The sequence below is a fragment of the Anoplolepis gracilipes genome, chromosome 17 (genome assembly GCF_047496725.1).
Source record: "Anoplolepis gracilipes chromosome 17, ASM4749672v1, whole genome shotgun sequence".
NCBI classification, from domain to species: domain Eukaryota; kingdom Metazoa; phylum Arthropoda; class Insecta; order Hymenoptera; family Formicidae; genus Anoplolepis; species Anoplolepis gracilipes.
In genome coordinates, this window is record NC_132986.1 from 8,092,120 (window position 1) to 8,119,688 (window position 27,569).

At 41.0% G+C, this 27,569-nt stretch overlaps 1 protein-coding gene and 1 long non-coding RNA gene across 2 annotated transcripts; both read right to left on the reverse strand.

Moving 5' to 3' along the window:
* Positions 1–751: 751 nt before the first annotated feature.
* LOC140674970 (uncharacterized) lies at positions 752–15,651 on the reverse strand. The gene is made up of 5 exons (XM_072908926.1): positions 15,592–15,651; positions 14,775–14,971; positions 10,000–10,145; positions 3,291–3,467; positions 752–2,912 (listed from the first exon to the last, which is right to left on the reverse strand). Exons 1-5 carry the CDS (start codon positions 15,649–15,651, stop codon positions 2,800–2,802), a joined length of 693 nt encoding a protein of 230 aa, XP_072765027.1. The 3' UTR covers positions 752–2,799.
* A 1,198-nt stretch (positions 15,652–16,849) lies between these two features.
* On the reverse strand, positions 16,850–26,419 carry LOC140675368 (uncharacterized). Its single transcript, XR_012048384.1, has 3 exons — positions 23,303–26,419; positions 18,537–18,645; positions 16,850–18,124 (listed from the first exon to the last, which is right to left on the reverse strand). It is a non-coding gene; the product is annotated as an uncharacterized lncRNA (long non-coding RNA).
* Between the last annotated feature and the right edge of the window lie 1,150 nt (positions 26,420–27,569).

Here is a 27,569-nt window from a genome sequence, read left to right on the forward strand (position 1 = left end):
TCGTTTTTATGACAGTTAAATCGTGCATTTTAATTATCACACTCGTCGCACTGTAATAACAACGCGTTCGGGCAACCCTAACCGAATCGAGGGTTGCAAGGCCATTTTTCCACCGTGGCTAACCCGTGCGATCAGAAACGACTTTGAAAATGTCAACGCCGCTCTGGTTTTCCCATTTTTACGCGGCTCGTACGCAGTCCTGTCGGGCATCCCTCCGGCTTCCACCGAAATCCCTGGAGGGACTTGTACGAGCAGGGGTTGGTATACGGTGCGGAAACGAGCAGATATCGAGTTGCGGTTTAAAACTCTCTCCTATACATGGTTTTTATTCCTCTTTTTTTGTTTCTCTCTCTCTCTCTCTCTCTCTCTCTCTCTCTATTTCTCGATCCGCTGATGACGATCCCGTGAGGAACGCACGATTCAGCAGGCTGATCAGCAGAAAAGCGCAACCCTTGGCTTCACTTGCACTCGAGAGAGTCACCCTCGAGCCGTTGTCTTTACAGTCGATAGCTACCCTCTCGCAAAACGAGGGAGACAGGCGCTCGATTTTTGACATTATTAGTCATCGAACGCATAAAATTATGACGCTCGGTAATTGTTTTGTATTTTTTTTTTGTCTATTGTTATTTTTATTTTATAATTGATTATTTATTTTATAATCTTGCAAGTTATAAAAAAAAATCTCTTGTTACAAATTATTCTTTTCGTTTTATATACTATAATGAAAAATTACACGACAAATTGTAAGATTATCTTAAATTTTGACAAGGTAATAAGACAATAGGCGTATGAAAAAGATAATATATATATATAAGTGAAACTGTATACACGATAGGCGCGACTATAAACTCCCGGTAAGGAAGAAAAATGTACGTTCGATGCCGCACAGCCGAATATTGCATCATTGATGCGCTCTATTCCCCAAACGGTGCTACATCCGGCGCTAAGGTCGTGGTTTATCTGGCCATAACTGTGAAATATCTATCCTGGCGATGCGCCGCGTCGTGTCTGATTGGCGCAAACCGTTGTACCACGGTAAATCTTTCTTCCCTCTTCCGATCGCGTTGTCTCCGTATTCTATTTAAAACGGCCTGACCCTACAAATATTTCAGATGATTATTGTTGTACATTTGGCAAAAACTCACTGTGGAATCGCAAGAAAATACACGTAAACGATTATTCATCGCTTTCTCGTAGTGTTGTAAAAATTCTAAAAATTTGCTGCGATTTTTCAAGCTTATAATCGAATTTACATTATATTAATAGTTATGGGACATTTTAGATATATTATTTTTATACAATTTTTTAGTTAGATTATTTTAAAATACTACAAACATATTATGTTTTTATCCCACTTGTGGTCTCATAATTCTTTTATGTTTCTCGAGTATCTCGACCCAATTACGCGAGTTTCCTGAGGGTCGACGTTCACGAAAGGGCACGTTCGCGCGCACTAAATCCGATCAATCGGGATCGATACAGGGCCTCAGGCTCAGCGGCGCGATCTCTCCTTCGTCCGGTCGGACGGGGATTCAGGGCCGGTCCCGTCTGGTCCTCCATCGGGAGGAATGAAAGAGAGGAGCGAGATATCGCAGCGGCCCTATAAGGCCCAGACGGCGGCTATAAGGCCCTTGGGCAGTAACAATGCGGCCTGGACATGGCTCTTCGCGGTGTCTCGTAAATATAAATGATGCCGCGACGCAGTTATAGCCGTGCTACCGTGTGTGCAGGTCTGTCTCTTTCTCTCGCTTTTTCTCTCTCGTGTACACGGATGCAAGAGCATAAAACGTACAATGCGTAGACGAGAGCTTCTCTTCTTTCTCGGCTGTCTCACTCGGTCTCGGCGCGTCTTATTTCCTGCTTATGTCGCCGCCGACACGCAGTTGGATCATCCAGTCATGCTAAGTTTTGTTTCCAAGTGAGCAATAACGGATACGCACTGCCTACGATGTCGAGAGTCGCGGTTTCTACCGCGTACCTGCAGCCACTTCGAGGATCAATGAAATTCTCGACTTCCTACTCTTTCCATAAAATTTTCCTATTGTTTCACCGCGACTTTTCAGCTCGCAAACCTTAAGAAATATTATAAGGAGGAAGAAAACACATCATAGAGAAAAGATCTTTATCTAGAAAAAAATCATAATCATTTGTTCATGATGGAAATGTCATAGAAATGTCAGATAGAAAGGCAGGTTGTATTCACTGTAGAAGAAAGCGCTTAGCACGCGGAGCACAGAAGAATTCGCCGATCGTGCTCTGCTTCTTCTGTACTTCGTGGAAGTTCCGGTGATACGAGGGAGGTGGACAAAAGAAAAGGGACCGTAGGAAGGAAGGAAGGCACGAGGGGAAAAATCAAGAAGGTGAAGGAGAACGAGGAGAAGAAGGAGGTTGAAAGTGGCGGTAGGATATACCGGCGGCGAGATGGTGAGGAAGAACGCGAGAGAGAGAGAGAGAGAGAGAGAGAGAGAGTGTGTAAAAGGTGCTGGAGAGGGCGGAGAAAAAGAATCGACGACGACGAGGGCGAAGGGAAAAGGGGGCGGGGACGGTCCATTAGGCGGTATCGGGACCATCGCACGGTAGCACCAACGCTCTCTGCATCTCAATGCCCTCGTCCCTAGCCGCGCGAGACGAGAGAGGGCCGAATGGAGCCGATTTTCGGGCCTCATATACGCGCCTTCGCAGCCACCTCGCATCGCCTCGGAGATATCGATGGACGCCAGCGTAGGACGCCAGCGGTGGCGAACGGGAGGGCCGGTCCTGCGATGCACCAAGACCGGTAGCCCGCGGCGATATTTTCGCCTAATCGGCCGCACCATGATGCGCCGCGCCGTCGCAATAACCATGCTTTAAACACGGTCTACTGATGCGGCTGAAAAAAGTATCTGCGACGGCTAGTAAATTGGCGAGTGAACCTTGAAGAAACGTGACAATATTCAATGTAGATGCTAAACCCATTAAAATTCTTATGGAGAAGCCTATTAGACAATTAACGTATACATACGGCTTTCACGACTTGATAAATTATGCAAATAATTTCTTTTACTCTCGCTTTTAATCTCAAAAGCAATTTTGTGAACTAGATTACGGTAAAATTCAACTTTTGGGGAATTTCTCTCTTATGAACGACTTAATTCGATTATAAATGATTAATTTAACGCTATTTAAAATGTGTACGGTAAATTTCCGTTCTAACACAATTAATTTTTTTTTCTAAATTTTTAAATGGCTGCCTAATGAGACACGGTTTATCATAATCGTTATATATATATTATGTGACGTGTTTGACGTACTTTTCATCGTTTTTTCCTCCCTTCGAATGATAGACGGCTTGACGAGACCGTCTTCAACTTGGGAGTAAATGTACGACATGGTATGCTCGATCGGAATCTCTGAAACACAAGCTTGCCCAGAGTCTCTCTCTATCTCGAAGGAATAAACAAATCCAAACAGCTCGAGCGACAGACAGTCTGTAACGAAAAAACATGGCGCAATGTATATACATGATGCATATGTTACATATCTGCTTATCAGAAGCAAGTTGTAACGAATATACAATGTTAATGAATGCTCGACCGACATTTCGAAAAGAGATTTCTAAAGAACATTTCGCACCAGACATTGGAATGAAAGCAAGGAAAGCAAGTTGATATATTGTAAAGTTAACCGGCCATCTCAATCTCTTCTTCTTCTTCTCTCTCCCTCTCTCTCTCTCTCCCCCTCTCTTGTCGTATAATAAACTTCGACATCGACATTTCCATAAACGGAAGGTGTGGCAATGCGAAATCCGTTTGCCTGAAGTTTATGGCAGTTAAACTTCTCTTTTATAAATTCAATCATTTTTTATATCATTATATTAATAGTTCTTGTTTTATCTCTGACTTTATTCGACCAAATCAAAATATTTTTTCAAGTTTTTTTGTAAATGTGTGTACTAGACTCACACGTCTGATTTGTTACGGTGCCAATGCCAACGGGTCTGAAGAACACGTGGATGACATGATAAGTGCGGATTAAATCAAAGTCGCACGAAATTTTTTTTCGCATGCATCGTTAATAGCAATCAACATCGTAACAGAACATATAACAGTGCCACAGAAATCCTCGTATGCAAAATCCTCGAAAAACCAGCTATACGAACATAAATCTGTATCTTAAAGCAATTAAAGTCTAGGATGATCGTCTGTTATGTTTTATAGCGACTCGTACAACTCTCCTTTACACTTTCAACTTTTTTACATAAATTGAAGTATGCGGGAATATAAAACATTGAATATATCATTGACACACAAAATTTGATGATTTGATTTCCGGATTGCGATACTTCAATAATACAAGTATACACATCCAGAACTTTATATATTTTGACCCTCAAGATCATAATATTCTATAGGAAAAAATGGCACATTGCGCAGTCTCAAATTTTTCATATATACAAATCCGAAAAAAATTTAGTAAGACAAATGAACAAAAGTTCAGCCTTTGCTTATAATAAATCGACCGAATAGTCATCTTCTTCAGTGTCGCGACAGCACATCGGCGAGATCTTCCTCAAGGATTCTTGGCAAACACGAAACAGCTACCGGTGTTGGTTCCCTCTCTCACTCCCTATCCTTGCACGTGTTCTTTCTTTACTTCAGTTGAAGGACACCAGCCACGGGCACACAGGAGGCGATGAGGTAAGCCGAACGCGACTTGACGACGACGGCGACGACGAGGACGACGATGACTGCGACAACTTCGACGACTACGAGCGACTACGACTAGATTTTCCTGTCAATAAATCAAGCTGGTCCACGAGCCGGCCTCGGCATTTCTGCCACCGCCACCGCCACCGCCACCGCCACCGCCACCGCCACCGCCACCGCCACCGCCGCCGTTCGCAACTACGTCTTCGTCATCATCGTCGTCGCCGCTATCACTATAAGTTGTTTCCTTGTTTATTCCGACCAACGTGTTGAAAAAAACGTTGTTATAGATATTGTGTGAACGTGTTTCGTCGCTATGAGTATTTCCAGGATAGTTGGATAAGAAAAATCATTTACGTCCATTATCATTATTTTATTTGTCGGCTCGCGGATCTGTAGGAACGTAAAAAGCAAAGAGTATCAAATGGGAATGGTTATTCTGCCCTCTTGTATTGTTAAGAATGGTATTTTTTTCATAAAACATGTCATCTACGATATTAATTTGTTATGAGCGGTTAAAGTTTGGTGAAATTTAATTTATTTTGGAATCAAAATTTTATATTTTACATGCCATTTTGATTTAACCATTTAACCATAAAAATTGTTCTCTTAAAAAAATTTATAAATTTGCTGATTAAAATTGGACGAATTTTCTTCTATTAATAATGAAATAAGCAACATTTGTGTTTTTCATATCATAAATGCGATAGACCATCGAAGCAAAATCGAATTTACAAAGAAATTTCATTTTTGAGAAGAGAGAACTGCGTCCCCATTCGAATCTTTATATTCTTTGCTACTTAACTCTGTAACTTAACTTGGCGCGAGTTGTCGCATCGACATTCGATAATTTCGCGATATTCGAATCGTTATATGCGTGAAGGACAGAGTTGGCTCTGGACACGCGATTCACGCGCGGCAAAAGATAAATAAATCCTCGGCGGCGAATCGACGAGTCCGCACATGCGGAGCACTTCTTTGAGAAATTCTGAGGGAGAAATAATCGATGGCTACTTCGGCGACGATCGGTCCGGCAATCAGGACGAATGTACAGGGAGATAAAGTGAAATGGCGTTGCCGTTTAATTGGAGTTTCTGACGCGTTTCTGGCATTAAGTATGATGTTGCGTTGAGTTCAATTAAAATGGAAATCGGAGATGGTCGTCTCTTCGCCACGTCTCTCTCTCTCTCTCTCTCTCTCTCTCTCTCTCTCTCTCTCTCTCTCTCTCTCTCTCTCTCTTTCTCTTTTTCTTTCTCTCTCTGCGTCTCTTCCTGCGTCTCTTTCTTCTCCCCTGTACTCATCCCTCGTTTTCGTCGTACTCTTCGTCCTTCTTCCTTATACCGAATTCAACCCACACACACATTTATATATATATGTATATTCACATATACATATCAAGTGCATCTTGTGTTTCCGTTCGCGCTCTATGTACCATCCTTCGATTCTTCCTCCTCCTTTTCGTTTCGTCCTGTTTCTTCTTGCCTTCTGTTCGTTCCTCTCACGAGCACGCGGGCTACCATACGTGTGTCTCGATCTGAAAATAGTTTGGTTGGTCCCGGGCAGAGGAGTCCCTAATGAACTCGAGATTAGAAGTCAGCCCCGGACTCGAGAGCGGTAGATACTGGGCGCAATTAACACTGAAATATCATCGGTGTGGGGGCCGTTAGGGACGATGGTACACGATGTGTCTCAGGTGGGGTTTCGTTGCCATCGCTGTTACAGGGAGAGGAGAATCGGATTCTCAGACAAGGGAGTAAAGGACTGGTCAACTTTATGTACTCTTAAATTAGCCGATCGCCGCGAGTCGATTCGAAACTCGAATTTCCGCTGCGGAAGTAATACATTTATACACAGGGCGCCCTATATAAAATCACCGGATTTCCTTTCAACCATAAATAATCGAGAGTGGATCAGAAAGAATAGTAGTTGTTTGAAAAGCAAAGCATCGATAATGTGATAATTCTTGCCATATCATAAATCTATATTTCATATAATTTAAAATTGTAATTTATTTTTTATTATAATATATAACGTAAAGTTCTATTGATTGTGTGTGGGCGAATAGTAACCATTATAAATAGTGCAATTATTTTTTAGCGGAAGATGAGGATTAAAAGCGACAGAGTGAAAAGCGCTAGAATGTGCGTCATGTGAATGTGTTTTTCTCTCTTTACCGTTTGCAATAATTACAAGATAATTGCTCGGCGAAACGAGCGCCTCGGGCGCGCGTCATCTCTGCGACGCGCAGCTGCAGGATTTATTTATCTTTATTTTTTTCCTGCTTTTTTTTTTTCTTTTTTCTTTTTTTTTTTTTTTTTTTTTTTTTGAATCAGTGGCTACTTTGTGAGCGGCTGACATGCAAGAATAAAACGGTGCGGCGGTTCCACGGAGAGAATTCATCGTCCTTATCGCGATTTGTACTTAACGCCGGAACACCTCGCGCGCGATGCGCGTATAATTACCATACTCGCCGTAAATACGAGATCTCCGATGTACGAGGGGAAGGAATGACATATAGATATTCTTTTCTCATTACAGTAAATCAATGATTTAACGACTCGCGATAATTCTCGTGGTCACGGATACGAAATAGCAAATCGGCGATCGTTAAATCGACGGCGGTGCCTGGTCGAACCGAGGCCCGGCCCGATTTAAGACCGCATCTGCCGCTCGCACCTTCCACCGTCGTGCTCTCGACTGACCGGTGCTCGGTAGAGACTTAATAAGACATCGTGACTCGGCGCAATGTCAGCCTTTAAGTGATCGGTTAATTGTACATTAAACCGTACATAATAGAATTATCAGTGAGAGGAGAAAGAGAAAGAGAGAGAGAGAGAGGGAAAGAGAGCGAGAGTTGAGGCCTCGGCTCGTGCTCCGAAGATCGGGGAATGGTCCCTCTCGTGCAAAATCGGATTAACTACCTTATTTTCATGTCGAACTGAATGAAATTAATGTCTTGATACTTTCTGTTTGTGAGTTACACAAATTAAGACGTCGATGTGTCTTACAAATAAACGTGAATTCAATAGGAAAAAATTATTTAAAGCAGCTAAACTTTTTTCCTATTTAAATTTTTCTTGTCAGAAAAATACAAAAATTTTGTTGATAATGTGTTGGGTTAAATATAAATTATATAAAATTCTGGATATAATTCAAAATATTTGTAACTAAAACGAGAAAGATAATTTATTTAAAAGTAAATTAATTTAATTTTAGAACGTAATGATTTTATGATTCCCAAATACACATAACGTATGTTTTTATCTTATTATCCATATTAATTATTAACTATTTATATTAATCCGTTAGAATCTCTACCTAATCCTCATAATTTTTGCGACAGATTTAGACTAAATTTGTCCTGTAGAACGATCAATTTTCCAATGATTAGGTCATGTTAAATGTAGTTTTTTGTCGATATAATTAACGCGCTTAGCATATTATAAGTGTAAATACGAAGTTCTGTAACATCGCAAGACTCGTGAGCAGGTAGTATTAATCTTACATTCCTGCAGTCGTGGTGCCTTCAACTGAGAAGACTTGATGCACGGTAACTTTAACGCAATCGGTCACGGCGCGTTACGATGATTTCATTCGCGTCTGGCGCTATTAATTATCGCTGCTAGCAACCTGCGAGATACCTACAAACATGAGCCTGGCGTGTCAAAATAATTAATACAAGTTACATACGAAGAAACTCGGGTAGTTGACGAAGTGCCCGACGACGACGATACGATTTCAGTGAAACGGGTATGACTAGTTTTGCATAACGTATTAATATATTTATGATTTATGATAAACATGAACCTTCGAAACTATGTAAATGAGTAATAAAAAAATATATTGCACAAGATAATAGTATGTATTGGATAACAAATAATTTATAATAACTGCAAGAGTAGAAATAAGGAAAAATGAGATTTCTCATCTCTTGAATTAAAATAAAAAAAAATTAAATTGAAAATGATTAAAGATGTAAAAATACATGTACACATAAAGGAACGAAATATACAGATACTTTGACGGCAAAATAAAAAAGAGCCGAAAATGTATCCGAGCCTATAATCTTCTTTTTTGTCTTTATCGAAACTCGACTTGTAACGAAGAATTTACGATCGTGGCCGAGCTTTCTCAAATTAATTAGGAGTCAGTTAGTGACCGACCTAACCGCATACCACGTCTATCTTATCAGACTTACTTAAGCTCGCGAGAATTCTCGCGATTACCGCACGTCAAATGTCCCCGCTATGTGCAGGTTAATTGGCGTCATCCCCGACGTGGCCGGGCTCGCAAAAATGGTCAACCACGGCGAATGGACAGATCGCACGATCGGTACCACACGTTGCTACACGTTGTTGAGAGCACGCGCTTCTTCGCGTTTATTAACCGCGGGTTAATTTGCCGTTTAGAGGCCTGCAGTGGCGTGCCTGCATTATAAAGCAAAATGATCCTACGATAGAGATACATTAACCGTTGTTAATTAAGACATTATCACGTCATAATGATCTCGCGGGAGCCTCGGGCAACTTTAATGAATGAATGAAACACGCCTCATAAATAATTAATCCGCCGATTAAGCCACTCTGACCAACGGCCGTGTCTGGCCATGATTAGACGCGGGGAGTAGGCTGCAAAGAGGAAGCGATCGCGCGTGTACAATATTTTGCGAGATGAAAGTCTGACAGTATATGCGTGCTGTCACGCTTGCAAGAAATAGCATTGTCAATAGATGGACGAGATCTCGCCCGCCCAGGCGGATCTCCGACGATCGCATCGCCTCTTCTTCCGCGTTCGCTCGCTCGCGAACTGTAAGTAGAACGTGGACGATACCGCTCGGACTCGGTTATTATTTTCGCGGGTGTAACGGTGCGCTAATTGCACGAGGAAATAACAAATAGGTGAGGCCGTGATTTGGGCTGCGAACGAGGGGTCTAGTCGGTCTGACCTGAAAAGGAAGAAAGCATGAGCCGTCCGAGCGGAAACCGCAACTGACCCGCGAAATTCAGGTCCCTGGAAATCATGAGCCACATCACGTCATTTCTCCTGCGATCTAACATCTTTTGTTACAGGAAATTGAAACTTTGTTTCTCGCGGACTCGTTCGAGTTGTGATTTCCACGATGTTATCTTACTCCGCGCGAATCTTAAGAAACGTCCAGCTCGTAGAAGTCGAGGTCGCGGTTGTTTCGTGTCCGTTGACACTTGCCTTTCGCCGGAGCGGCGCAAAATTGCGTGCTTTACTCCGACAAAGAGCCGCTTAATCCACAACGTTGACGTAAAAGTCAGCAGCGCTATGTAATTTGGTATATACGTACCTGTCGGTCGAGGTTCGCAGTTACGTCTAGATCCGGAAAATCCGGTATGCGTAGGTATCCGACGTGCCCTTCCCGTTTTGCGAAATGCCTCTTTCCTGTTATCTTCTTTCCTCCGTTTCCACAAGCGTCGCACTGAAAGCCCCGACCTAAAAATAAACCAGTTTGACGACGCGTAACACATGCCGGCGTTACATAGGAATCGCGCCGGAGATGTACCGTGTTTCGTCGGTATAACGCGGGCCCCGACCGCGTAATAATGGCCTAGTAAATATTATTAAGTAGCGAAACCCGCAGACTCGTAAACGAGGCGACGACGCGCGTAACGTATGATTCTGTATCGCTCGTCCTCTCGAATTATCCTATTTTAATTTATCACTTTTTATTCGATTTAACGATATACCTTCTCGAATGAATAAATATCTAATCATCATTATCTTATGATATACAACGTAAAAAAAGATATTTGCAATTCGAGCAGATCTAAATAACATTTATCATGTAATGTCGACGTAAAATTTAATTATGTTAAATAGATTTCCATTTGTCAGTAAAGACAGACAGTAAGAAGAAGACGTATATGCAAGTTTCGAAAAAATTAAAGCGTTATTTTGCGTTATGTAAAACTTATCGAAGTCAATGATTCATTCTTCAGCTACAAATCATTTTTGCAAATTTAAAGCCGACTTTCGCTTTAGCTACAACCACAATGATGAAGTGTAAAGTGCACTTATTATTATATAGATTTCTCCATCCTTTAAATCGAACAGCTTAGTTGAGTCACGCATAATCGCATTATGATGCGCAAAGGACGATTTATATCTCGGTTATGGTAAGATTACGGTGGTGAGAGATATAAATTAAGGCCCATCGAAATTTATGAATACATATTTTTTTTTTTAATCAAATAATTGTTATCGCATATTCCTACGTGCGTACGCCTCGACATTATGACCATGGATGCTGACTAAAAAAATCTTCGTCATCGATTCTTTCCGTCGTTCGATTCTTTTTCTCTGTCTCCTCCTCCTCAAAGTGCAACGCGACACACGTGTCTATCTTACGACACGATTACCATACGATCTGCATATCTCGTCGATGACTACTTTTCGCGACTCGTAAATAAATGCATAGTAGTCGACAAGAAGAATTGCCGAAAATTTATTTTACTAATTTCATCTCTCAATATATTTTCATGAAATTTTAATGGAAATTACGATGGCTGGATAGATCTGGAAAATTCGTGCTACTGAATCTCGTAATGGTAATGAAATGTCCTATTTTAACACACGTAGTTCGCATTTATTGCAGCTGATGTGATAATTCTTTGTGATGATTACAGATTACGGATGGTAATTAAATCGAATTGTTAGCATTTATGAAATGCTTTATTCCGCGATAATTGATATTTCTTCAAACGTTATTTCTTAAAGATATCAATTATATTTAAATACTCGCGAACCTTGAGATCCGTAGGTAGATATTGCTATAATAATACTAATAATAACGTCGACATGACTTTACGGATATCTGCGGTTAAATGTTGCTGCACGCATGTTCGTCGCGCATGGCAATGTTTCTCAACCTTTTCCTGCGTATGCCAAGGCCAAATCGTTGACATAATATGAAAGTGAGCATAGTCGTGCCTATGATATTCATTATAACGGATACTTAGAAAATTGACAAAAATAGCAAATTACCTTATCGATTAAAAAACTCAAAAATTGAAAGTATTTTTAATCTCGTCAAGTTTCGATCAGTTTTATTAAAACAAATTTACATTTTATCTCTTTCTCTTTTTTATGAAATAAAATTCTTTTATAAAAATAAAAATAACAAAGATAATAATAATGATAAATTTATAATATGAAAAATATTTATAATTATAATACTAATAGTATTTATTCTTCAAATTTTTTTTCAATTTGTTAAATAAAAATTTGAAATAAATAGGACTAAAAATTAATTTTTGATGGTCAAATTTTTCTAACTGTGCCAATGACTTTGCTTGAAAACTACTGAAGTTTTCCTCGATGTTGACGCGATCTATTGGCGATGTTTACACGCGCTGAGCACGGGTTGCTCACAGAAGCTTCATGAGACTAGCGAGATATGAGAAGAAGTGAAGCGTACCAAAGTGAATGGTTGGTTAGATTGTCGTGGACGGTGACGGCAGCGTGTGCGCGCGTGGATACGTAAATTACACTGATAGAACACAGGTGGACCGGCAACCGCATATGAATGCGTGCGTGTGCGTTTTGTACGGATTGCGGCGCACCCAACGCTTACACTTTGTAAGCGCGAGACTCTGGTGCGTTCACGGCGCCGATTCTAATCGAGAAAGAACAGAGTTATGTCTTTGTCCTCGACTTCGTTGCAATTCGCACGTCGTCTGGTGAAAGACACGTCAGTTTGGTCCATTCCGCGCGAACCAATTCATTGACTTGTCTCGAGAAAAAAAAAAGAAATATAATCACTGCGACATCGACATGTGTCATCACAGCCGATACGCTCGAATCGCTTAGAAAGACAACCAGGACCATAGTTATTGGCGAGACATTTTTTTTTTCGAAAAATTCTTCTATCTGACTTATCTTATCTTTAGTATTTTGTTTACATCAAGACGAGTACCTGCGATTTCTAAGGCGGCGGCAATCGGTATTTGAATAGTAAATTGAGGATCGCTTTGGCACCTAAATAGATTCAATCGGAATGTTTGTGATACAAAGGTAAACATCATTAAAAATCTTATAAAAAAATAATTTATTAATAATACGAATATAATAATTAATATAAAGTTGTTAAACATAAAAGTTGTCTTTTTAGCAATTATTAATATGGAACGTTCAAACCAACGGTAACTACGAAGTTTTCAAGAAATATATTGCAATGTCACATTCGATATCCTAATTGATTCTAAATGTTTTATTGATATAATGTTTTATCTGATCATCCGCCGTTATAAATGACATTTTTTATCGTAAAAGGAAATGAAGATTTATCTCATAGCTCGGTAATCTCTCAAGTGATCGTTCACGAGATAACGTTACGTGATCCAAGTTTTGGATATTTAAAGATAACCGGCTAATAATTTCTACCGCCGTTACACGCTCCTAGAGAATTAAGCAAGCAGAGATTCTCACTATCCTCCATCTCTGCCATTGGTCCAATCAGGGTCAACAAGATCAGCTTTCGTGCGAGATTTACAGCCTCCGGTAAGATTCCGCTAATTTTACGCTCCCGCTGGTCGAAAAGTTTTGCTCGTTCCGACGATCGCTGGGAAACGGGGAATCTGGGGTGACCTCCGGAAACCCGTGAAGAATCCCAATCATAAGAAGAAATTAAAACAGCTCTTTGGAGTGAATCGTCGTTTGGAACTCCACTTTCGCGAGCTATTTTCGCTCGAAATTTGAATGCAGGAAGGACTCTATGGTGGAATCGCCGTCGCAAAATTTTGCCAACTTGAATGGAAATTCCATTCAGGTTGGCAGTCTTGAAATACGAACCGAGAAAACAAGGACGATTACGTTTCTTCTTCTGTCGGACAAATGACTTATTCGACGTTGGCAGCCGGACGATCCGGTCGCGGCGATGCAATAAAGTCAAGCGAGCCGGTTGTGTCGCACGGCACCGGGCGTTTCTCGTATGGTGACCGTTTTACCGCGGTTGAAATGAGCCACGAGCATTACTCAAGGATGACCGCCATCCGTAGGAGCCTGCTCGTTTTGTGTCGCAACTTCCATCCGACTGCGTCATCGTTGCGCACGTCGAACTTCAAGAAGCTATCGCATTCAGGGCCAGTTGCAGCCACGTATATATGAGTTAACGATTAATTAATCTTCTTTCAATGTCCATGTCAGATGAAATTATGATCTAGGAAGAATCCATCATTTGTGTTAATTAACTCTGCTACTTCGCAATTAATAAACTTTGCCGTCGCGTGTATGAATGAAGGAATGTGTAGCGGATTTAAATATAAACAAGTATGATATTTATTTAAAAGACAGCATCTGCGCGAGGAGTTATAGCTTCAGGATCGGACATCACCGCGCAGGCAAAATGACGCGATCTCTCGCGAACCGGTGGTTTTCTGGCCGCGCTATAAAAGCTGCTGATAAGCAATAAAAACAGCTGCCACGGGACGACGAACGGATATATACGCAGCGTTTTAAACGACGCAAGTTTTGCCACGGTGTAAACGGGCATTCAAGGATGTCTACCGTGCGGTGCAAGTTGTAGCGCGGCTCTTACGTGTCGCAATGTTCATCGAACGACGTCATCGGTGTCCACGGGAAACCTTAACGAGCGTCCACTTCGATATACCTCGCGAAATGATTGTCGCGTCGGTCAAAATTTTGTGGAGCTTACACTATACCCGGTATCTCGACTATGCAATAAATTCGAATATCCGATATTCGAATTTATCAAGATGATTAGATTAAACGTGCATTTGAGGATACCATGTATCGTATATTGCACTTGGATTTCAAAATTATATTCCTTTTATTTCCGTGATATTTGACAGTTAAAATAAGGTTATTCATTAAAAGTCAAATTAATTTCAAAAAACCTTCAATTAATGCATTTTTATTTGTGTGTGCGATGTACTTACAGTTAAATTATTTTACGATAATTTTGCGATAAAACTTCTCGATAAAGGTACCTCTTGTTCTTCTCAAAAACTTGATTCGCGTCGGATCAACTATCCGTCTCTCGGGATATTGATTTTGAGATTTTAAGAAACGCGAAGAAGAGGACACGGCACAGATCGAACTTACGAAACGTTGATGAGGAAACATGCCAGGGACGCAGGAGCGAAGGGAAAGACTCGATCTTCGGATTCCGCGAGAGACTGGAGGGAACGAATGCCTGGAAGGCCGACGACATTTCGACTTGTCGTTACATCATCGACAGAATCAGATCGCCGTAGATACTCGAGAAAATTATTAGGCGAATCAATGCTACATCGTTCTATCTATGCAATTTCGTAAAGTCTCTTTTATCCTTGTCCTTTCTTCAAGACATCTCCTTGCGTTCTGAATTCCACATAATTTCAAAATCTTGATGACGGAAGACTAAAAAAGCCAACGTAGCATTTATTTTTTTAAACAAAATAAATAATTACAATTTACTTAAAAAATATATTTATAATGTTATAAAAAAAATTTATTAATTAAAATATATAATAATATTATAATATTATTTATATTGGATCGACATAAAAGTTGAATTTATTAATTAATTAAGCGTTCCATTTAAGCATCATTTCTTTTATAAAGTTAATTACATGACAGATATCAAAAGAACACTACATATCCCTTACGCTCGAGCATTATACATGTTTAATACGCTAGTGAGCGAAACGGACAGAGACAGAGTGATACAGAGGAGGCTGGAAGGGATAGATAGAGAGGCCTTATGCGTTTCTACGCGTCTCATGAATGTCTCGTGCCCTCGCCGAGCCATTCATTAGAGACTCGGCTGGCGAGAGCAAAGAGCGAGAGCGTGCCCATTACGAATGCATTGGATAATAACGCGGTGTGGCACACACAAGTCGTAAGAGGATCTTGAAGACATTGGGCTAATCGCAATCACCTCGATGAGATGCGTGCGCGGATATGAAGATGCTGCTGTTGCAGCTTCCTGAATGTCCATCGTATTGGAACAACATTTCGGATCGATGTAAATTAAGAGAGATTAACTTTTATAATATATGTATATTAAGCGGAAAAGCAGAAACATTTTTTTTTTTTTTTTTTCAAAAATAGAAATTTAAGAAATTAAATCTGATCACAGCAATTCTTCACAATTTTATAAATAAAAGAAATGTAGTAAGAACTCTCTTTATGTCACTCTAATGAATAATGAATGTGTGATTTGTATTGTTTAAAATATTGTTAAATGCTTATTTCTATTGCCTTATCCTGTAATTCTATCGAGCGATTCTTTTTATCTTTGCTCTATTTATTAGTATTAAAAATATTAGCTTTATGCTACGTGCAGTGCTTCGCGATTTTTCAATCAACATTTTTCTCAATCGTTCGCGATTCTATTTCGAAGCACATATCGAGATGAAAGCGTCGCTATCTGAAACGGCGTTAAAATCCGCGCTACTGTCGACCCTATCGCGAAACGATCTCGGAGAGATTGGACTGCACGAAAATCCATTGTGAAACGACGACGCGTCCGTAGAGGAGGGAGTCGAGGAAGCCGAAGAGAGAGATAGAGATACCGAAGCGACTTACTCGATGTCCATTGGACTCCGAGATAGTACCTGTCGATCGTACGTGGAAACCGTCGCCTCGGGGACGGACAACCTACTTGTATGCAGAATTGCGTCGTACATTGTGTTTGTTTTATTAATGCGGCCCGACCTTGTGGCTTTCGTGCGGCGAGCAACCGCCGCACATAAATACCTCTGGCACCCTTCTGATCGGACAAGTTCATTTAGAGAACCGGGGCCGCAAATATCGTTCGTATATCAAGCTGAAAATTCCGCTCCAAAAATCATCGCGAAATAATTTCTATTCAGTATCATTTTTTTCTCTTTTCTCGAATGGAAATTAAAATCTACCCTATCTTTTTATTCTACTTTCACACAATTAACGTGATATAAGTCATCAGTAAAAAAAAAAAAAAAAAGAAAAAAACAGAGCGAAAATGAAATCTTTACGTATATCATTTTTTGTATATAATTATCTAAGTAGAAAATTAAAAAACTTTAAATTCTTTATTTTTTTTCTAAGATTTAAAAAATATTACAATAAACTAGCTGTAGATTAAATTAAAAAACTCTTATATATATATATATATATATATATATATATATATATATATATAAATCTTTTGCACAGTAAGAAAAAATACAAAATATGTATAAAGTAGCGTTATATCAAGTGTTTCAATTTCTCACACAAGACAAATACTAGGCCATGAAACGAAAGGTTCCAAAAGACGGAACAAGTGGTTTCTACGACCAGTTTCATCACAAGCCGCTCCCAGCTCTTAAGGTCTCTAACCAAAAGGTCGATCACGATGCTACGTCTGGCTTCCGTTTATACCAAACGAATAATCACGATGACTTATATCCGAAATTCATTTTGCCGATACTATCATTATACTCGAGGAAAAGAGAGAAAATAATTTCGGCGTAGGCGACAGAGTATTCTTTATGCCTATTTCAAAGACGCGCTTTATAAAATGCAAACTGGACATGCAAGCTAATACATGTTGTAATTTTCTCAGTCAACCTAACGGATCAGGGATTAACAAGATCGCGGGGCTTAACGAGATAATGCAGACAGATGGCCAATGTACGCAAATGTATCGTGCAATTATCGTATCGTTCTACGACTGTCCACCGTCCGATCAATCGGATTACCATCTTTTCCCGCTAAAAAATGACTTTAATCTCTCGAGCGGGCTAACGTTCTTTCGAGCTGACCGCTAAAGAAGGGATCTAATCGACACTGGTATCGGAATCCGACGTGGTGGAGAGCGAACCCTTATATAGACAACCGTCCTTGAGCTCCACTTTAAGTGCGTCGTGTTAGACGAAACGCCTTAGGTACATTTAAGCTCCGTTATCTCGATCGAGCCTCGATCGTCCGGCTACTGCCTACTCTCATCCATACGAGCCTTGAGATGGACGATAATTTACTCGCATTCGCCTCAAATCGTCGCAATGATACTGTCATGCCGTAGTAGTAAAAGTTGCGAAATAACACTTTTAATGAATGTCGCTAATAAACAAGTTTTATTTTGACAGAGTTAGAAACCGGTGTTTATTACGAAATATTTTCGTTATTCCTGTATTATATATATATGTGTGTACAGACGATCGTCGTAATCGCACTTGAATATCTTCCGGCTCATTTAATGGGAAATTAACACTTAATTACATTTAAAAATCATCCATAGTTGAAGTATGAACGATATCTGATTCCTCATTAGGACAAATATCTCGAGTTGCACTCCCGTTGTAATTATCCAAGTCCAGTGGACATTCTTTATGAAAGCACTCTCGACTGCTAGCTATATACTACACGTTTCTTCAACACCCTGCACGACGAGTCTCGTAGAAAATTTCTAGGCGCGCAAAATATCTTGTTATCGATCCGTGAAAAACCTGTCGATCGAGAGAACTTTGATACGAAACGATTAGGTAAATCGCAAAAGGAAAACAGCTACTTGTATATAGCGAGAAAAAAAGAAAAGGGCGGTTATGCACGTGTGGATATGGACGTGTGTGGATATACATTACAACGTACGTTATGTGTTTTGCCGGGTTTAGAACCGGTATAATCTCCGAGTTGACTTTTCGAAACCGATAAATACGGAAATATTGACTTACATCAATTATCTTGTTTTCATTCTTGCATCTTCTATACGGCATCGTGATATCGATTTATTACATATATCTTTTATATATTATATCATTATATTTAATATATTACGTGCAGTTGATAAAAGACCATTTATATATGTATATATATATATATAGATAGATAGAGAGATGGATGGATAGAAATGGTCTAGACCTGCGATCCTGCTCGCCTTCGTCGTCGAGGAATTACGCAATAAGTAGAAGTCGTTTGGTTGGCTCTGGCCGTTCGTCGAACATTTCCACATTGAATGAGCTTGGCAAACCTGCGAATAGATGCAATATTATACTTGTGTAGAGGCGTTAATTCTTTTTCCCATACATATATATGTATTTCTCGCGCTTGAAGGCTGTTTCGACATTAACAATAAGCGAAACGTGACACTCTGCGAGAGCTTTTATCATACAGAATTATTTATAATTTTATATGATCGCTACATCTGAAGATAAGAGAGATGACAGATGGACCAGGAATTATACGCAAGTCGATTGAACAAAAAAAGAGGAAAAAAATTGTGCTGCACGAGACGCGAATTCTTCGACACTTTTGACGAATTTATGATTACGAGACGCGGGAGGGAATGAAGGCTAAAATCGGGGGGGGGGGGCGATTCCATGCAAATAGAATCGAGATTCTCTCTTTCGGCCTTTCATTAATGTTAATAACGATTATCGCGACTCGCTTAAATTTAGAAACAGGCCGTTCTCTATCCTAAACCGAGCCATAAATTGAACTTTCGCCCGGACCGTGCGCCCGACCTCCTACGAACATCGTGCCCCGTCGAGACGTGCCTCTTCGTCGTTCTCAGGACGACGAGAGCAGAGACGCTAAGACAGCGCAACGCGTGTCTCGAGGCACCTAGAGCACGATCATCGTCGGCGTTCCTTTGTTTTTAGAACGACGAATGACATTTCGAGCGTTCCGCGATCTCTAAGTTCTTGATGCAAGCGTTGAAATTCCGCAAATGTCCTGCTGGGTAATATTTATTGCCCGCTGAAACGCATGAAGCGGTTGCGTATAAAAAAAAAATATATAAATTTTTTTTATGTGTACACAATACATGCAATATTCTACAAAAAGAAGCCGCGCGAGGTTGTCCAAAAGTTCTGAAATTTATCGGGAGATAACTCATAGAAGTGTCGGAACTCGAAAGCGTCATGGATAGAAATGGATTTAAATCGTAGTTGCGAAAAAAAATTACAACGCGTGTCAAAAAGAAAAAAAAACTGATGAATTGTCTCGATCATTTTCTTAATAAATAGACATTTAGATATATGAAAGAGCTTATTCTCTCTCATCAATCGATTGCTGCGTCATCATAATGATGTATCACGTTGTCTAATCATTCGTGTATCGTGAGCGTAATTCTTAGGAAGAGCGACAACAATCTTTTTCTTCTTCTTATCAGTGACAGCCGACAGCGCGTCGTGACCGATGTGAACTTGAGGCAAGGACGTGCGAATCGCGGCTAACGAGACGCAACGCTCACGCATTGCGGTTTCGCAACGCGTAACCTCTAAGGTGGAATGCGTTTAACGCTCGACGCCTACGGGACGCCTCTATGGTGCGCTCACGCGGCACGAAAAACCTTGAAGAAGAGCATTGCAACACGATCCTTTGAATCTTGGCTGACTGCCAAGTTTTAAACGGCACACACGTACGTACACACATATGTATGCATGTGCGCGTTTCAATGCACAACCAATCTATCCATAAAGTAGTATACACACACACACACACACACACACGTGCGCGCGCACATATACTTCATATATACGTATATAATATATAAAAATATCCATGTATATAAAAAATTAGTCGAAAGTAATCCTTTTTCCGTGAAGAGAGAATTACTTTGTTCGTGTAACGCGAGTCTTCTAACATGCTACATCACACGCATAATGTAACACCGATATCGTCGAAAACATGTTTACTCGCAGCCCGCGCAATTTTTATCTATCTGCGTTGGTATTTGTTTGCAAAAGTATGTCGTCCGAATTGTTTTTGCATCCGAAAAGAGAATAATCAACCGTAAAATTTGTCGAATAGAAAATTATATGTATTATTATCAATTATAATTATTATATACATATTATTAAAATTAACAACTTTATTAATCTAATCAAATGTAGCTTAATTGAAGAATTGATTTCTTTTTAAATGTTATAATCTAAATTTTGCCGTCTGCAAAACACCGTGCAAGGCAAAAATTTTAGATTTCTGTATCTTCGATCCCGATCGAAGGACAATTCCCATTGATCTTCGGCGACGAAGAACGCATCCACCCTTGCGCGGACGGACGAAAGTCGGTGGAATCGTGGAAAGAGATAGTTTCGCTCTTTGAGAATCTCGATAAAGGGTGGATGGGCGGATATAATAGATGACGGGACGACGGTCTCTCTCCAAGCATCGAAATATCGACGGGTCCACCGGCGCGAGCTCCTGCCTTATCCGAAGGTATCAGCCCTAGTTAAGCGGCTGTTGGAGCACTAGATCAACGACAACTTTCGGCTTTTTGGCTTTCATGTGTCCGATTGGGGGCCCCCATCGAGCGCTTATAAGAGAGACCGCGGTCAGGGGACCGCCGAGGGGCCCAACAAATAGAAGATGCACACGCGCCCTTCGTCTCTCTCTCTCTCTCTCTCTCTCTCTCTCATCACGTAACTTATCTCTCTCTTTCTCTTTCATTCTCTCCCTCTTTCTCTCAGTCCTTTTGCTCGGCATGTCTATTTCCTTCTTTCCCTCGAGCCACGACTCAGACCAGAGATGAGAAAATCGAGCAAAGGCGGTTGCTGGGCCCCGATGGAACCATCCGGGGGATGGGTGAGGGAGGCAAACGGCACCGATCGCCTTCTCTTCCAGTCAGCGAAATAAAACGGCGCGGAAGGAATTTGGCGGAGGGCTGTAAATATTATAAAGTGACGCTACGCAGAATGCGGGAGCTACTCAAAGGCTCGCCACAAGTGGAAGGGAAGCGAGTCTTTGGAGGACAATGCGAGCGAATGAGCGAACATAGGGCCTTCAAACGAGCAGGAAACGTGAATTACGTTCGAAAGGGTAACTCGCGCCACCGCGTTCGCGATTGGGAATCCTTGGAACATCCCTCGTGTCGTCCACTTTTTCTGCCCTTTTTTATTCCACGATTTCGTCATTTTACTAACAATCGTTGCGCGTTTCGCATTTGTATTCTCTAAGAAAATATATTTCATTGTTTAATCAATTTCATTTGTAAAAATTAATTTACTTTAAAAATTTATACTACTATTGCTTTCTATCTCTCTCTCTCTCTCTCTCTCTCTCTCTGGTATCATTGTTATTTTTACAGGAAAATGCAACAGAATTAAAATTTCATCTACGTAGATTCTCAATAGAAAATTCTATCATCTTCTTACTTATCAAATAAATATGAAAGATTTATTTACCATTTATCATTTCGTGACTGAATTCATTGAAATTAATTTTCCAGTGATGTCTTATTCGTGACGAAGTAATTAGCGTCGCAAAAATAATGATAAGTAATAATCACACGTTACAGTGAAGTCACACGATGAAACATAGCAGATTTAATGTTTCTCGGATAGTAGAACCACGCGACTTATCTCACACGAGAGAAGAAAAGGAGCTTTCGTGGCACTGAAGCTGATGCACGCGTGCTGTTGCTGCCTCGTGGATATGGCAGACCGACCATAACTTATTCACGCGTATAGCTATGGTACCTGACACGTAACAGTGTTCCGAGGTCGAGGGCCCCTCTCTCTCTCTCTCTCTCACTCTCTCTCTCTCTCTCTTTCTCTTCTCAACTATACAGGCATAAGTATGGAAACGCGCCGTCGCATCGTGGATCTGTTCGGAACAGAAAGTTATGTTGGCGCTAAAGTCGAAACTCGCGAGCTGGTCGAACGAGTCAGTGTCTTGCACGAAAAAGAATGCACAATGTCGAGAGCGTGAACTTTTACTTTTTTACATGCTATAATATGCAAGAATACAATAAAATAGAAAATACGATATAATATGTATAATTAAGTATTTTAAAATATATATAATTAGCTAAAAATATCTTTTAATTTTAGAAGCTGACTTGAATTAAGTCTACAAGAATGTGTGTTATATTTTCATATTAAATGCACGTTTACAGAATATGATAAATTTGTTATATGAAACGAATATTTTGTTTAACATTGATATACATGGGGCACGAAGAACACTAGTTTCGACACTGTCTAAGAAGATGCGTTCGAAGAGAAATTGGTGAAGGGTAAAAGTGGGGCCCACACTAGCCCGTCCGAGACCCCCGGGGCACGTTTAGCTCGTAGCTCACTTGGAGAGCCCCGAAGAAGTAGGAACGGATCGTCGGACGAGGGGATGAGCGCGACGTGTGCAGTCGAAATAAAAACGAATTGAACGAGCCCCGATGTTGGGATGATATTTCACGTGATTGGCGACGCCAAAAGTATTCCTTGTATTAATCGCTTCGACATGAAAAGTGCGTTACGTCGAGGCTAAAAAGCGACTCGCGTGACGATACAATTCAATATGATTCACTCGACGGTTGTGTCGACTGCAATTATAGCGCAATTAAGTACATTGCATAATGACGACGCGCCGACTTCTTGCCGCCAATCGTTGCAAGACTACATCGATATAATCACGTATTCGCATCACGTGTACGATCATTAATTTTCTCTGAAATAACAGTCGAATCTCGACATATTTCTTTTGCATAGTATATAAACGATATTTTTTTATCGTATGCTTAAATAAGATGTAGAAAACGGAATTTCCAAATCGTGTAAAGTAAAGAGAACATATTGGCGAATCCAGGAACAGGCAGTCACTTGAGCTGCATATCGTCTTGATAGCGCGCGTCGAAGTCTATAATTCCGTGATATAACATTCGCTCACTACATTCGCGAACTACTTACTTTGAAGCGATCTCGAGTCGCAGATTCGTATCTTGCGAGGAGGTGGCGATGCACACGAGCCGCGACCGCAAATATCGTCCTTATTCCAAATTGTTTCCGTGCTTTCCAACGGCGCGGCGGCCGCTAACGATCTTCGCGCGCAGGTGCGCCGTCCGTCTGTAACATGCGTGCGTCTCGCTTTCCCGCGTAACGCAAGAGGTATTGCGGCGTGACGCGCACGGTAGGCAGGAACGCAACCGGAGAAACGATCAGCCCCGGCGCGCAAACCGCAAAACCGCAACGGCCGTAAACGCAAGCACGCGACCGCCACTGCCACGTGGAAATCTCGCCTGAGGTCGCGAGCGCGAGCGGCACGCCGCGCCGCTTTGTATTCGTCTATGAAAATCCTCACGATGTGTGATCGTCGAGAACGGCGAGAACAGCGCTATTAAATACGCAAATACGCAATCGTAAAAAATAGGCGAATAAACGGTTTTTTTCCCGTTGTTTATTTTCGATAAAAAAAAATGATAAGCGGCAGTAAATAGAGCGAAGTAGCTCATCTACACTTGAAACGTATGCTGATTCTCATTTCTTAGCAGATTGTTGCAAGACGAGCAGTCTGCGCTCAAAAGTTGCTCGATCGAAACTATCGAATGAGATTCGAAAGAGAGGATAGGCATCGCGCGAGTATCGGGAGGTCCCTTCACTCTCGAGAGACTCTCAGGATTTAAAGGCTAGTCCTCTAGGAGATCCGTGGCGCGTACAAGGATATATTTTCGATCTTCCTTTTTTTTTTTTTTTTTTTTTTTTTTTTTTTTGTGTGGTCGGGATACACCGGGAAAAGAAGTCGAGAATGAAAGATACGAAGGAGGGGAGAGAGAAAGAACGAAGTCTCCCAGAGGCGTAGACGAGAGATGGGATGAGCGGCGAGGGAAGGATGGGGGAGAGATGGGAGAGGGAAGACAGGTGATGCTGGGCTCGAGGCACACACGCAGCGAAAGAGACAGGGAAAGAGAGAAGAAGCTAGAGAGAGAGAGAGAGAGAGATGGAAGACAGAGGCACGTTTTACGCATCCTACGTCGCGCACGCACACACACACAATTTGAGTACACAGACACGGAGGCATTTTAACACACGGCATTCCTGTTGTCGGGCCCCAGGATGGTTTCAGCTGGCAACGTGGCTGGGTGTTAAGCCCGCTTCACAAGAGCCGAATACCCGGATGAGTCGATCTTGCGACGAGAAGCGATATCGTCGCCTCGCGGGAGGGAATTCGATCCTTCGCGACATTTGCATCGGTTTACACGGGTAACAGAATATTCGGTAAGCGATCGCCGGTTTTCCCGCTGCGAACTTATTTTGACGTCCGCACTGTCGAAGCACTTCTCTCTCGTAGTCGTACACGTGACGTGCAGCGAATTCTCTTGGCAAATATGTTTCTCCATCAGTTATTTTCAGAACTACTCCGAGTTATTTTAAAAAGAGGCTATTTTAAATGATTGAATGAACTCGTCTTTTCTCATATCTTTGCACGTTCGCGAAAGCAATTTGTTATTATCTCTTCGTACAATTGATAACATCTCGGTGATCTTAACTGAGCACAATTAGGCGATGAATGCAAAGTCTAATACTTCGCGCCGCGGCATCTTGAATCGGAATATTGTACAGAGTCTCTCCTATATGATGCTGCAGCATCAGTAAACACAATACCTGTGCATTTACATGTGCATACAAACAGCACGCGAGGAATTATACTTACGGGAATGTGCGTTGTGTATTGTACAATACTATATGGGAGAGACTGCGAAGGAGACACACACAAAGGAGAACCGAAGATTCGGTACGAAGGAGAACGCTACATAGATATACACTGACAAATGTCAACTAATATTACATACATATTCGCATCTTTGACGAAAATCTTATTTCGCTCTGACAATATTTAGTTTTATTAAAATAAAGACCGATCTGACACTGACAGATCTATATATCGACGTCAGTCAAATTTTCTCTACAATAAATTATATGTGCGTGTTAAGAAAAAAAAAAATATATATTTTATACACATTTTTAGCGACTTGTACTAGAAAAGATAGTCCATATCGACGTGTTATTTCCATGTTTATCGCATCCGAGATATGTTGCGCCCAAATAAAACAGCTCGATTGTACGAATGATCGATTCTCGCTGAGAAAAATCAAGTTCCTCTTCAAAGTAAAAGAGTAGCATTTATTGATCAAGATATCGAGTGAGATCGCTATCTCTTCGACTGCGCGATCAGCCAATCGGCGGAGCTTCACGGGCGCCGAGACATCCCGTGAATAATGAAGATTACACGCGCGAAGGGAGACGCGCCTACCTCCATATCAAAGTCATTAAACGATACTTTTCCTCTCCGTCGCTCCCGTCCGACGCGAATACTTTCGCGCGCCTTTTTTGCCGGACTTGCGAATATGCACATCTCTATATGTGTGTGTGCGTGTGCGCGCGCGCGTTGAACACAGAGTATCTCGCCGCGCGAGATCAATTACTCTATCGCTATTGAATAATAACACAATGTGAAACCGCTCGGCCACGCTCGCGTGTGCGCATGCATACGTTTCACTTGCATACATCTCGCCTCTTTCCCTCCCATACCGCTCAACATCTTGCCTCTTTTCTCGCTTACCTTCCTTCCCTCTCGCCTCTTTCTCCGTCTTTCGCTCTCTCGGCCCGCTTGCTTGCTTGCTTGCTTGCTTGCTTGCATTGCAACGCGCCGCGTATAAAGTTGCCGTCGTGCGTTCGTCCCTGTTCATTCATAGGGATCCGGTGAATGGCGGTGTTGAGGAGCGTATAGTATATAAGCGTACAGTGTGCGGCAACGCGTACACAGTTCTCGCATCATCAATTTCCTCCCCGTCTCAATCGGATCGATTTAATTTAAAAGATCAAAGTTATATATTGGCATTCGATTTAATTTTAAGTCAGAGATATGAAGTGAACAAAATTGACTGTTGGACAAAAAAGCGGTTACAGTAAGCACGCATTACGGATTTTCCGCATCATCGATCGTTGGTCTTGATACGACCTCGAAACGTAGCTTACCCGTTCCCTTTCTCAATATCGAAGATAATAACATAGGACAATTGGTAATTGCTTAACGGAAAAGCGAATGGCAACTGGCAACGCTATTCGCCATTCTCGATCGTTATTCTAAAACTGATTCGTGGATATACGTGCGCTTTATTATTTCCGCGTATCTCAGCCTCCGAGCGTGACTCACGGCGCGCGTACGTGAAGGTGTTTTGAGAAAAGGATGGAGAAACGTCGCGCGATTACGTACGAAGCATTTAAAGTTAAACGTGCAGTTTTACTCACCTGTGCGCCTTCAAGGATATTTTAATGCCGCTGCTGCGAAAATTGCTATGATTCGAGCGTGCTACTAATAATCGATCGATCGCGTATACTGACCGCTATGACAGCTTATACCTTCAATTAATAGGTATGAATGGAATGAAGGATAATTTTCTATTTCTTTTTTTTTTTTTAATTTACTCGACACTTATTCTCTCAATCGTATGTAATAGCTCGATAGACGGATACTTAAGAGAACATATCATTGATTAACCCAAATAAAAGTCTATATATATAAATCGATAAAAGAATGTAATTACTCTGATAATATATTGTAAGTTAGGAAGGATGTAAAGGAATATCGCAGTCAAAAAAGATGGAACCTTGGGAGAGAAAAATCATTCTACAGGATGATCCATCGCAAGAATTGTCGAAGTGAAAAGCCGGAGAGAAGCGTGACGCAAGATGCTCGGGTTTCTCTCCTGGGATTTTCCTTCTGTCTTGACTTATTTTTTTTTCTTCACGCGCGACCTCCTTGTAAGTAGGTGCACGTATCGCTGTAACGCTGCTTGTTACGCAGTGCCTTTTTTGCTCAACATCGAGCGAATCCGCCACAGGATGCTCGACAGACCTGTGTCTTCGCTGACGTCATCGCCAGCAAGGCCGTTCTGCGTGCAAAAAGTGAATCGGCTGCGATCGAACAACGGAGGTGTTCGACTATCCAATTATTCGCGTCAATTTTTTTATATGCTTATATAAATCTCGCATTATAAAAACTGAATAAAATGTAAACAACCACGAAATGTGAGGCATGATGTACAGTTTTGACAAATTGCTGAATCTAAATGATATTATATTATATTATATACATATATATATATATATATATAATATTATATATATATATATATATATATATATATATATATATATATATATAGAATATCGAGTG

What these genes read in the sequence shown, in the direction of transcription:
- LOC140674970 (XM_072908926.1), bottom strand. Translation starts at nt 15,651, where the DNA reads ATGGACATTCAGGAAGCTGCAACAGCAGCATCTTCATATCCGCGCACG. An exon ending in CGCGCACGCATCTCATCGAG is followed by an intron (nt 14,972 to 15,591) that starts GTGATTGCGATT and finishes GAAATTGCATAG; the next exon opens with ATAGAACGATGTAGCATTGA. An exon ending in TGTTTCCTCATCAACGTTTC is followed by an intron (nt 10,146 to 14,774) that starts GTAAGTTCGATC and finishes GTTTATTTTTAG; the next exon opens with GTCGGGGCTTTCAGTGCGAC.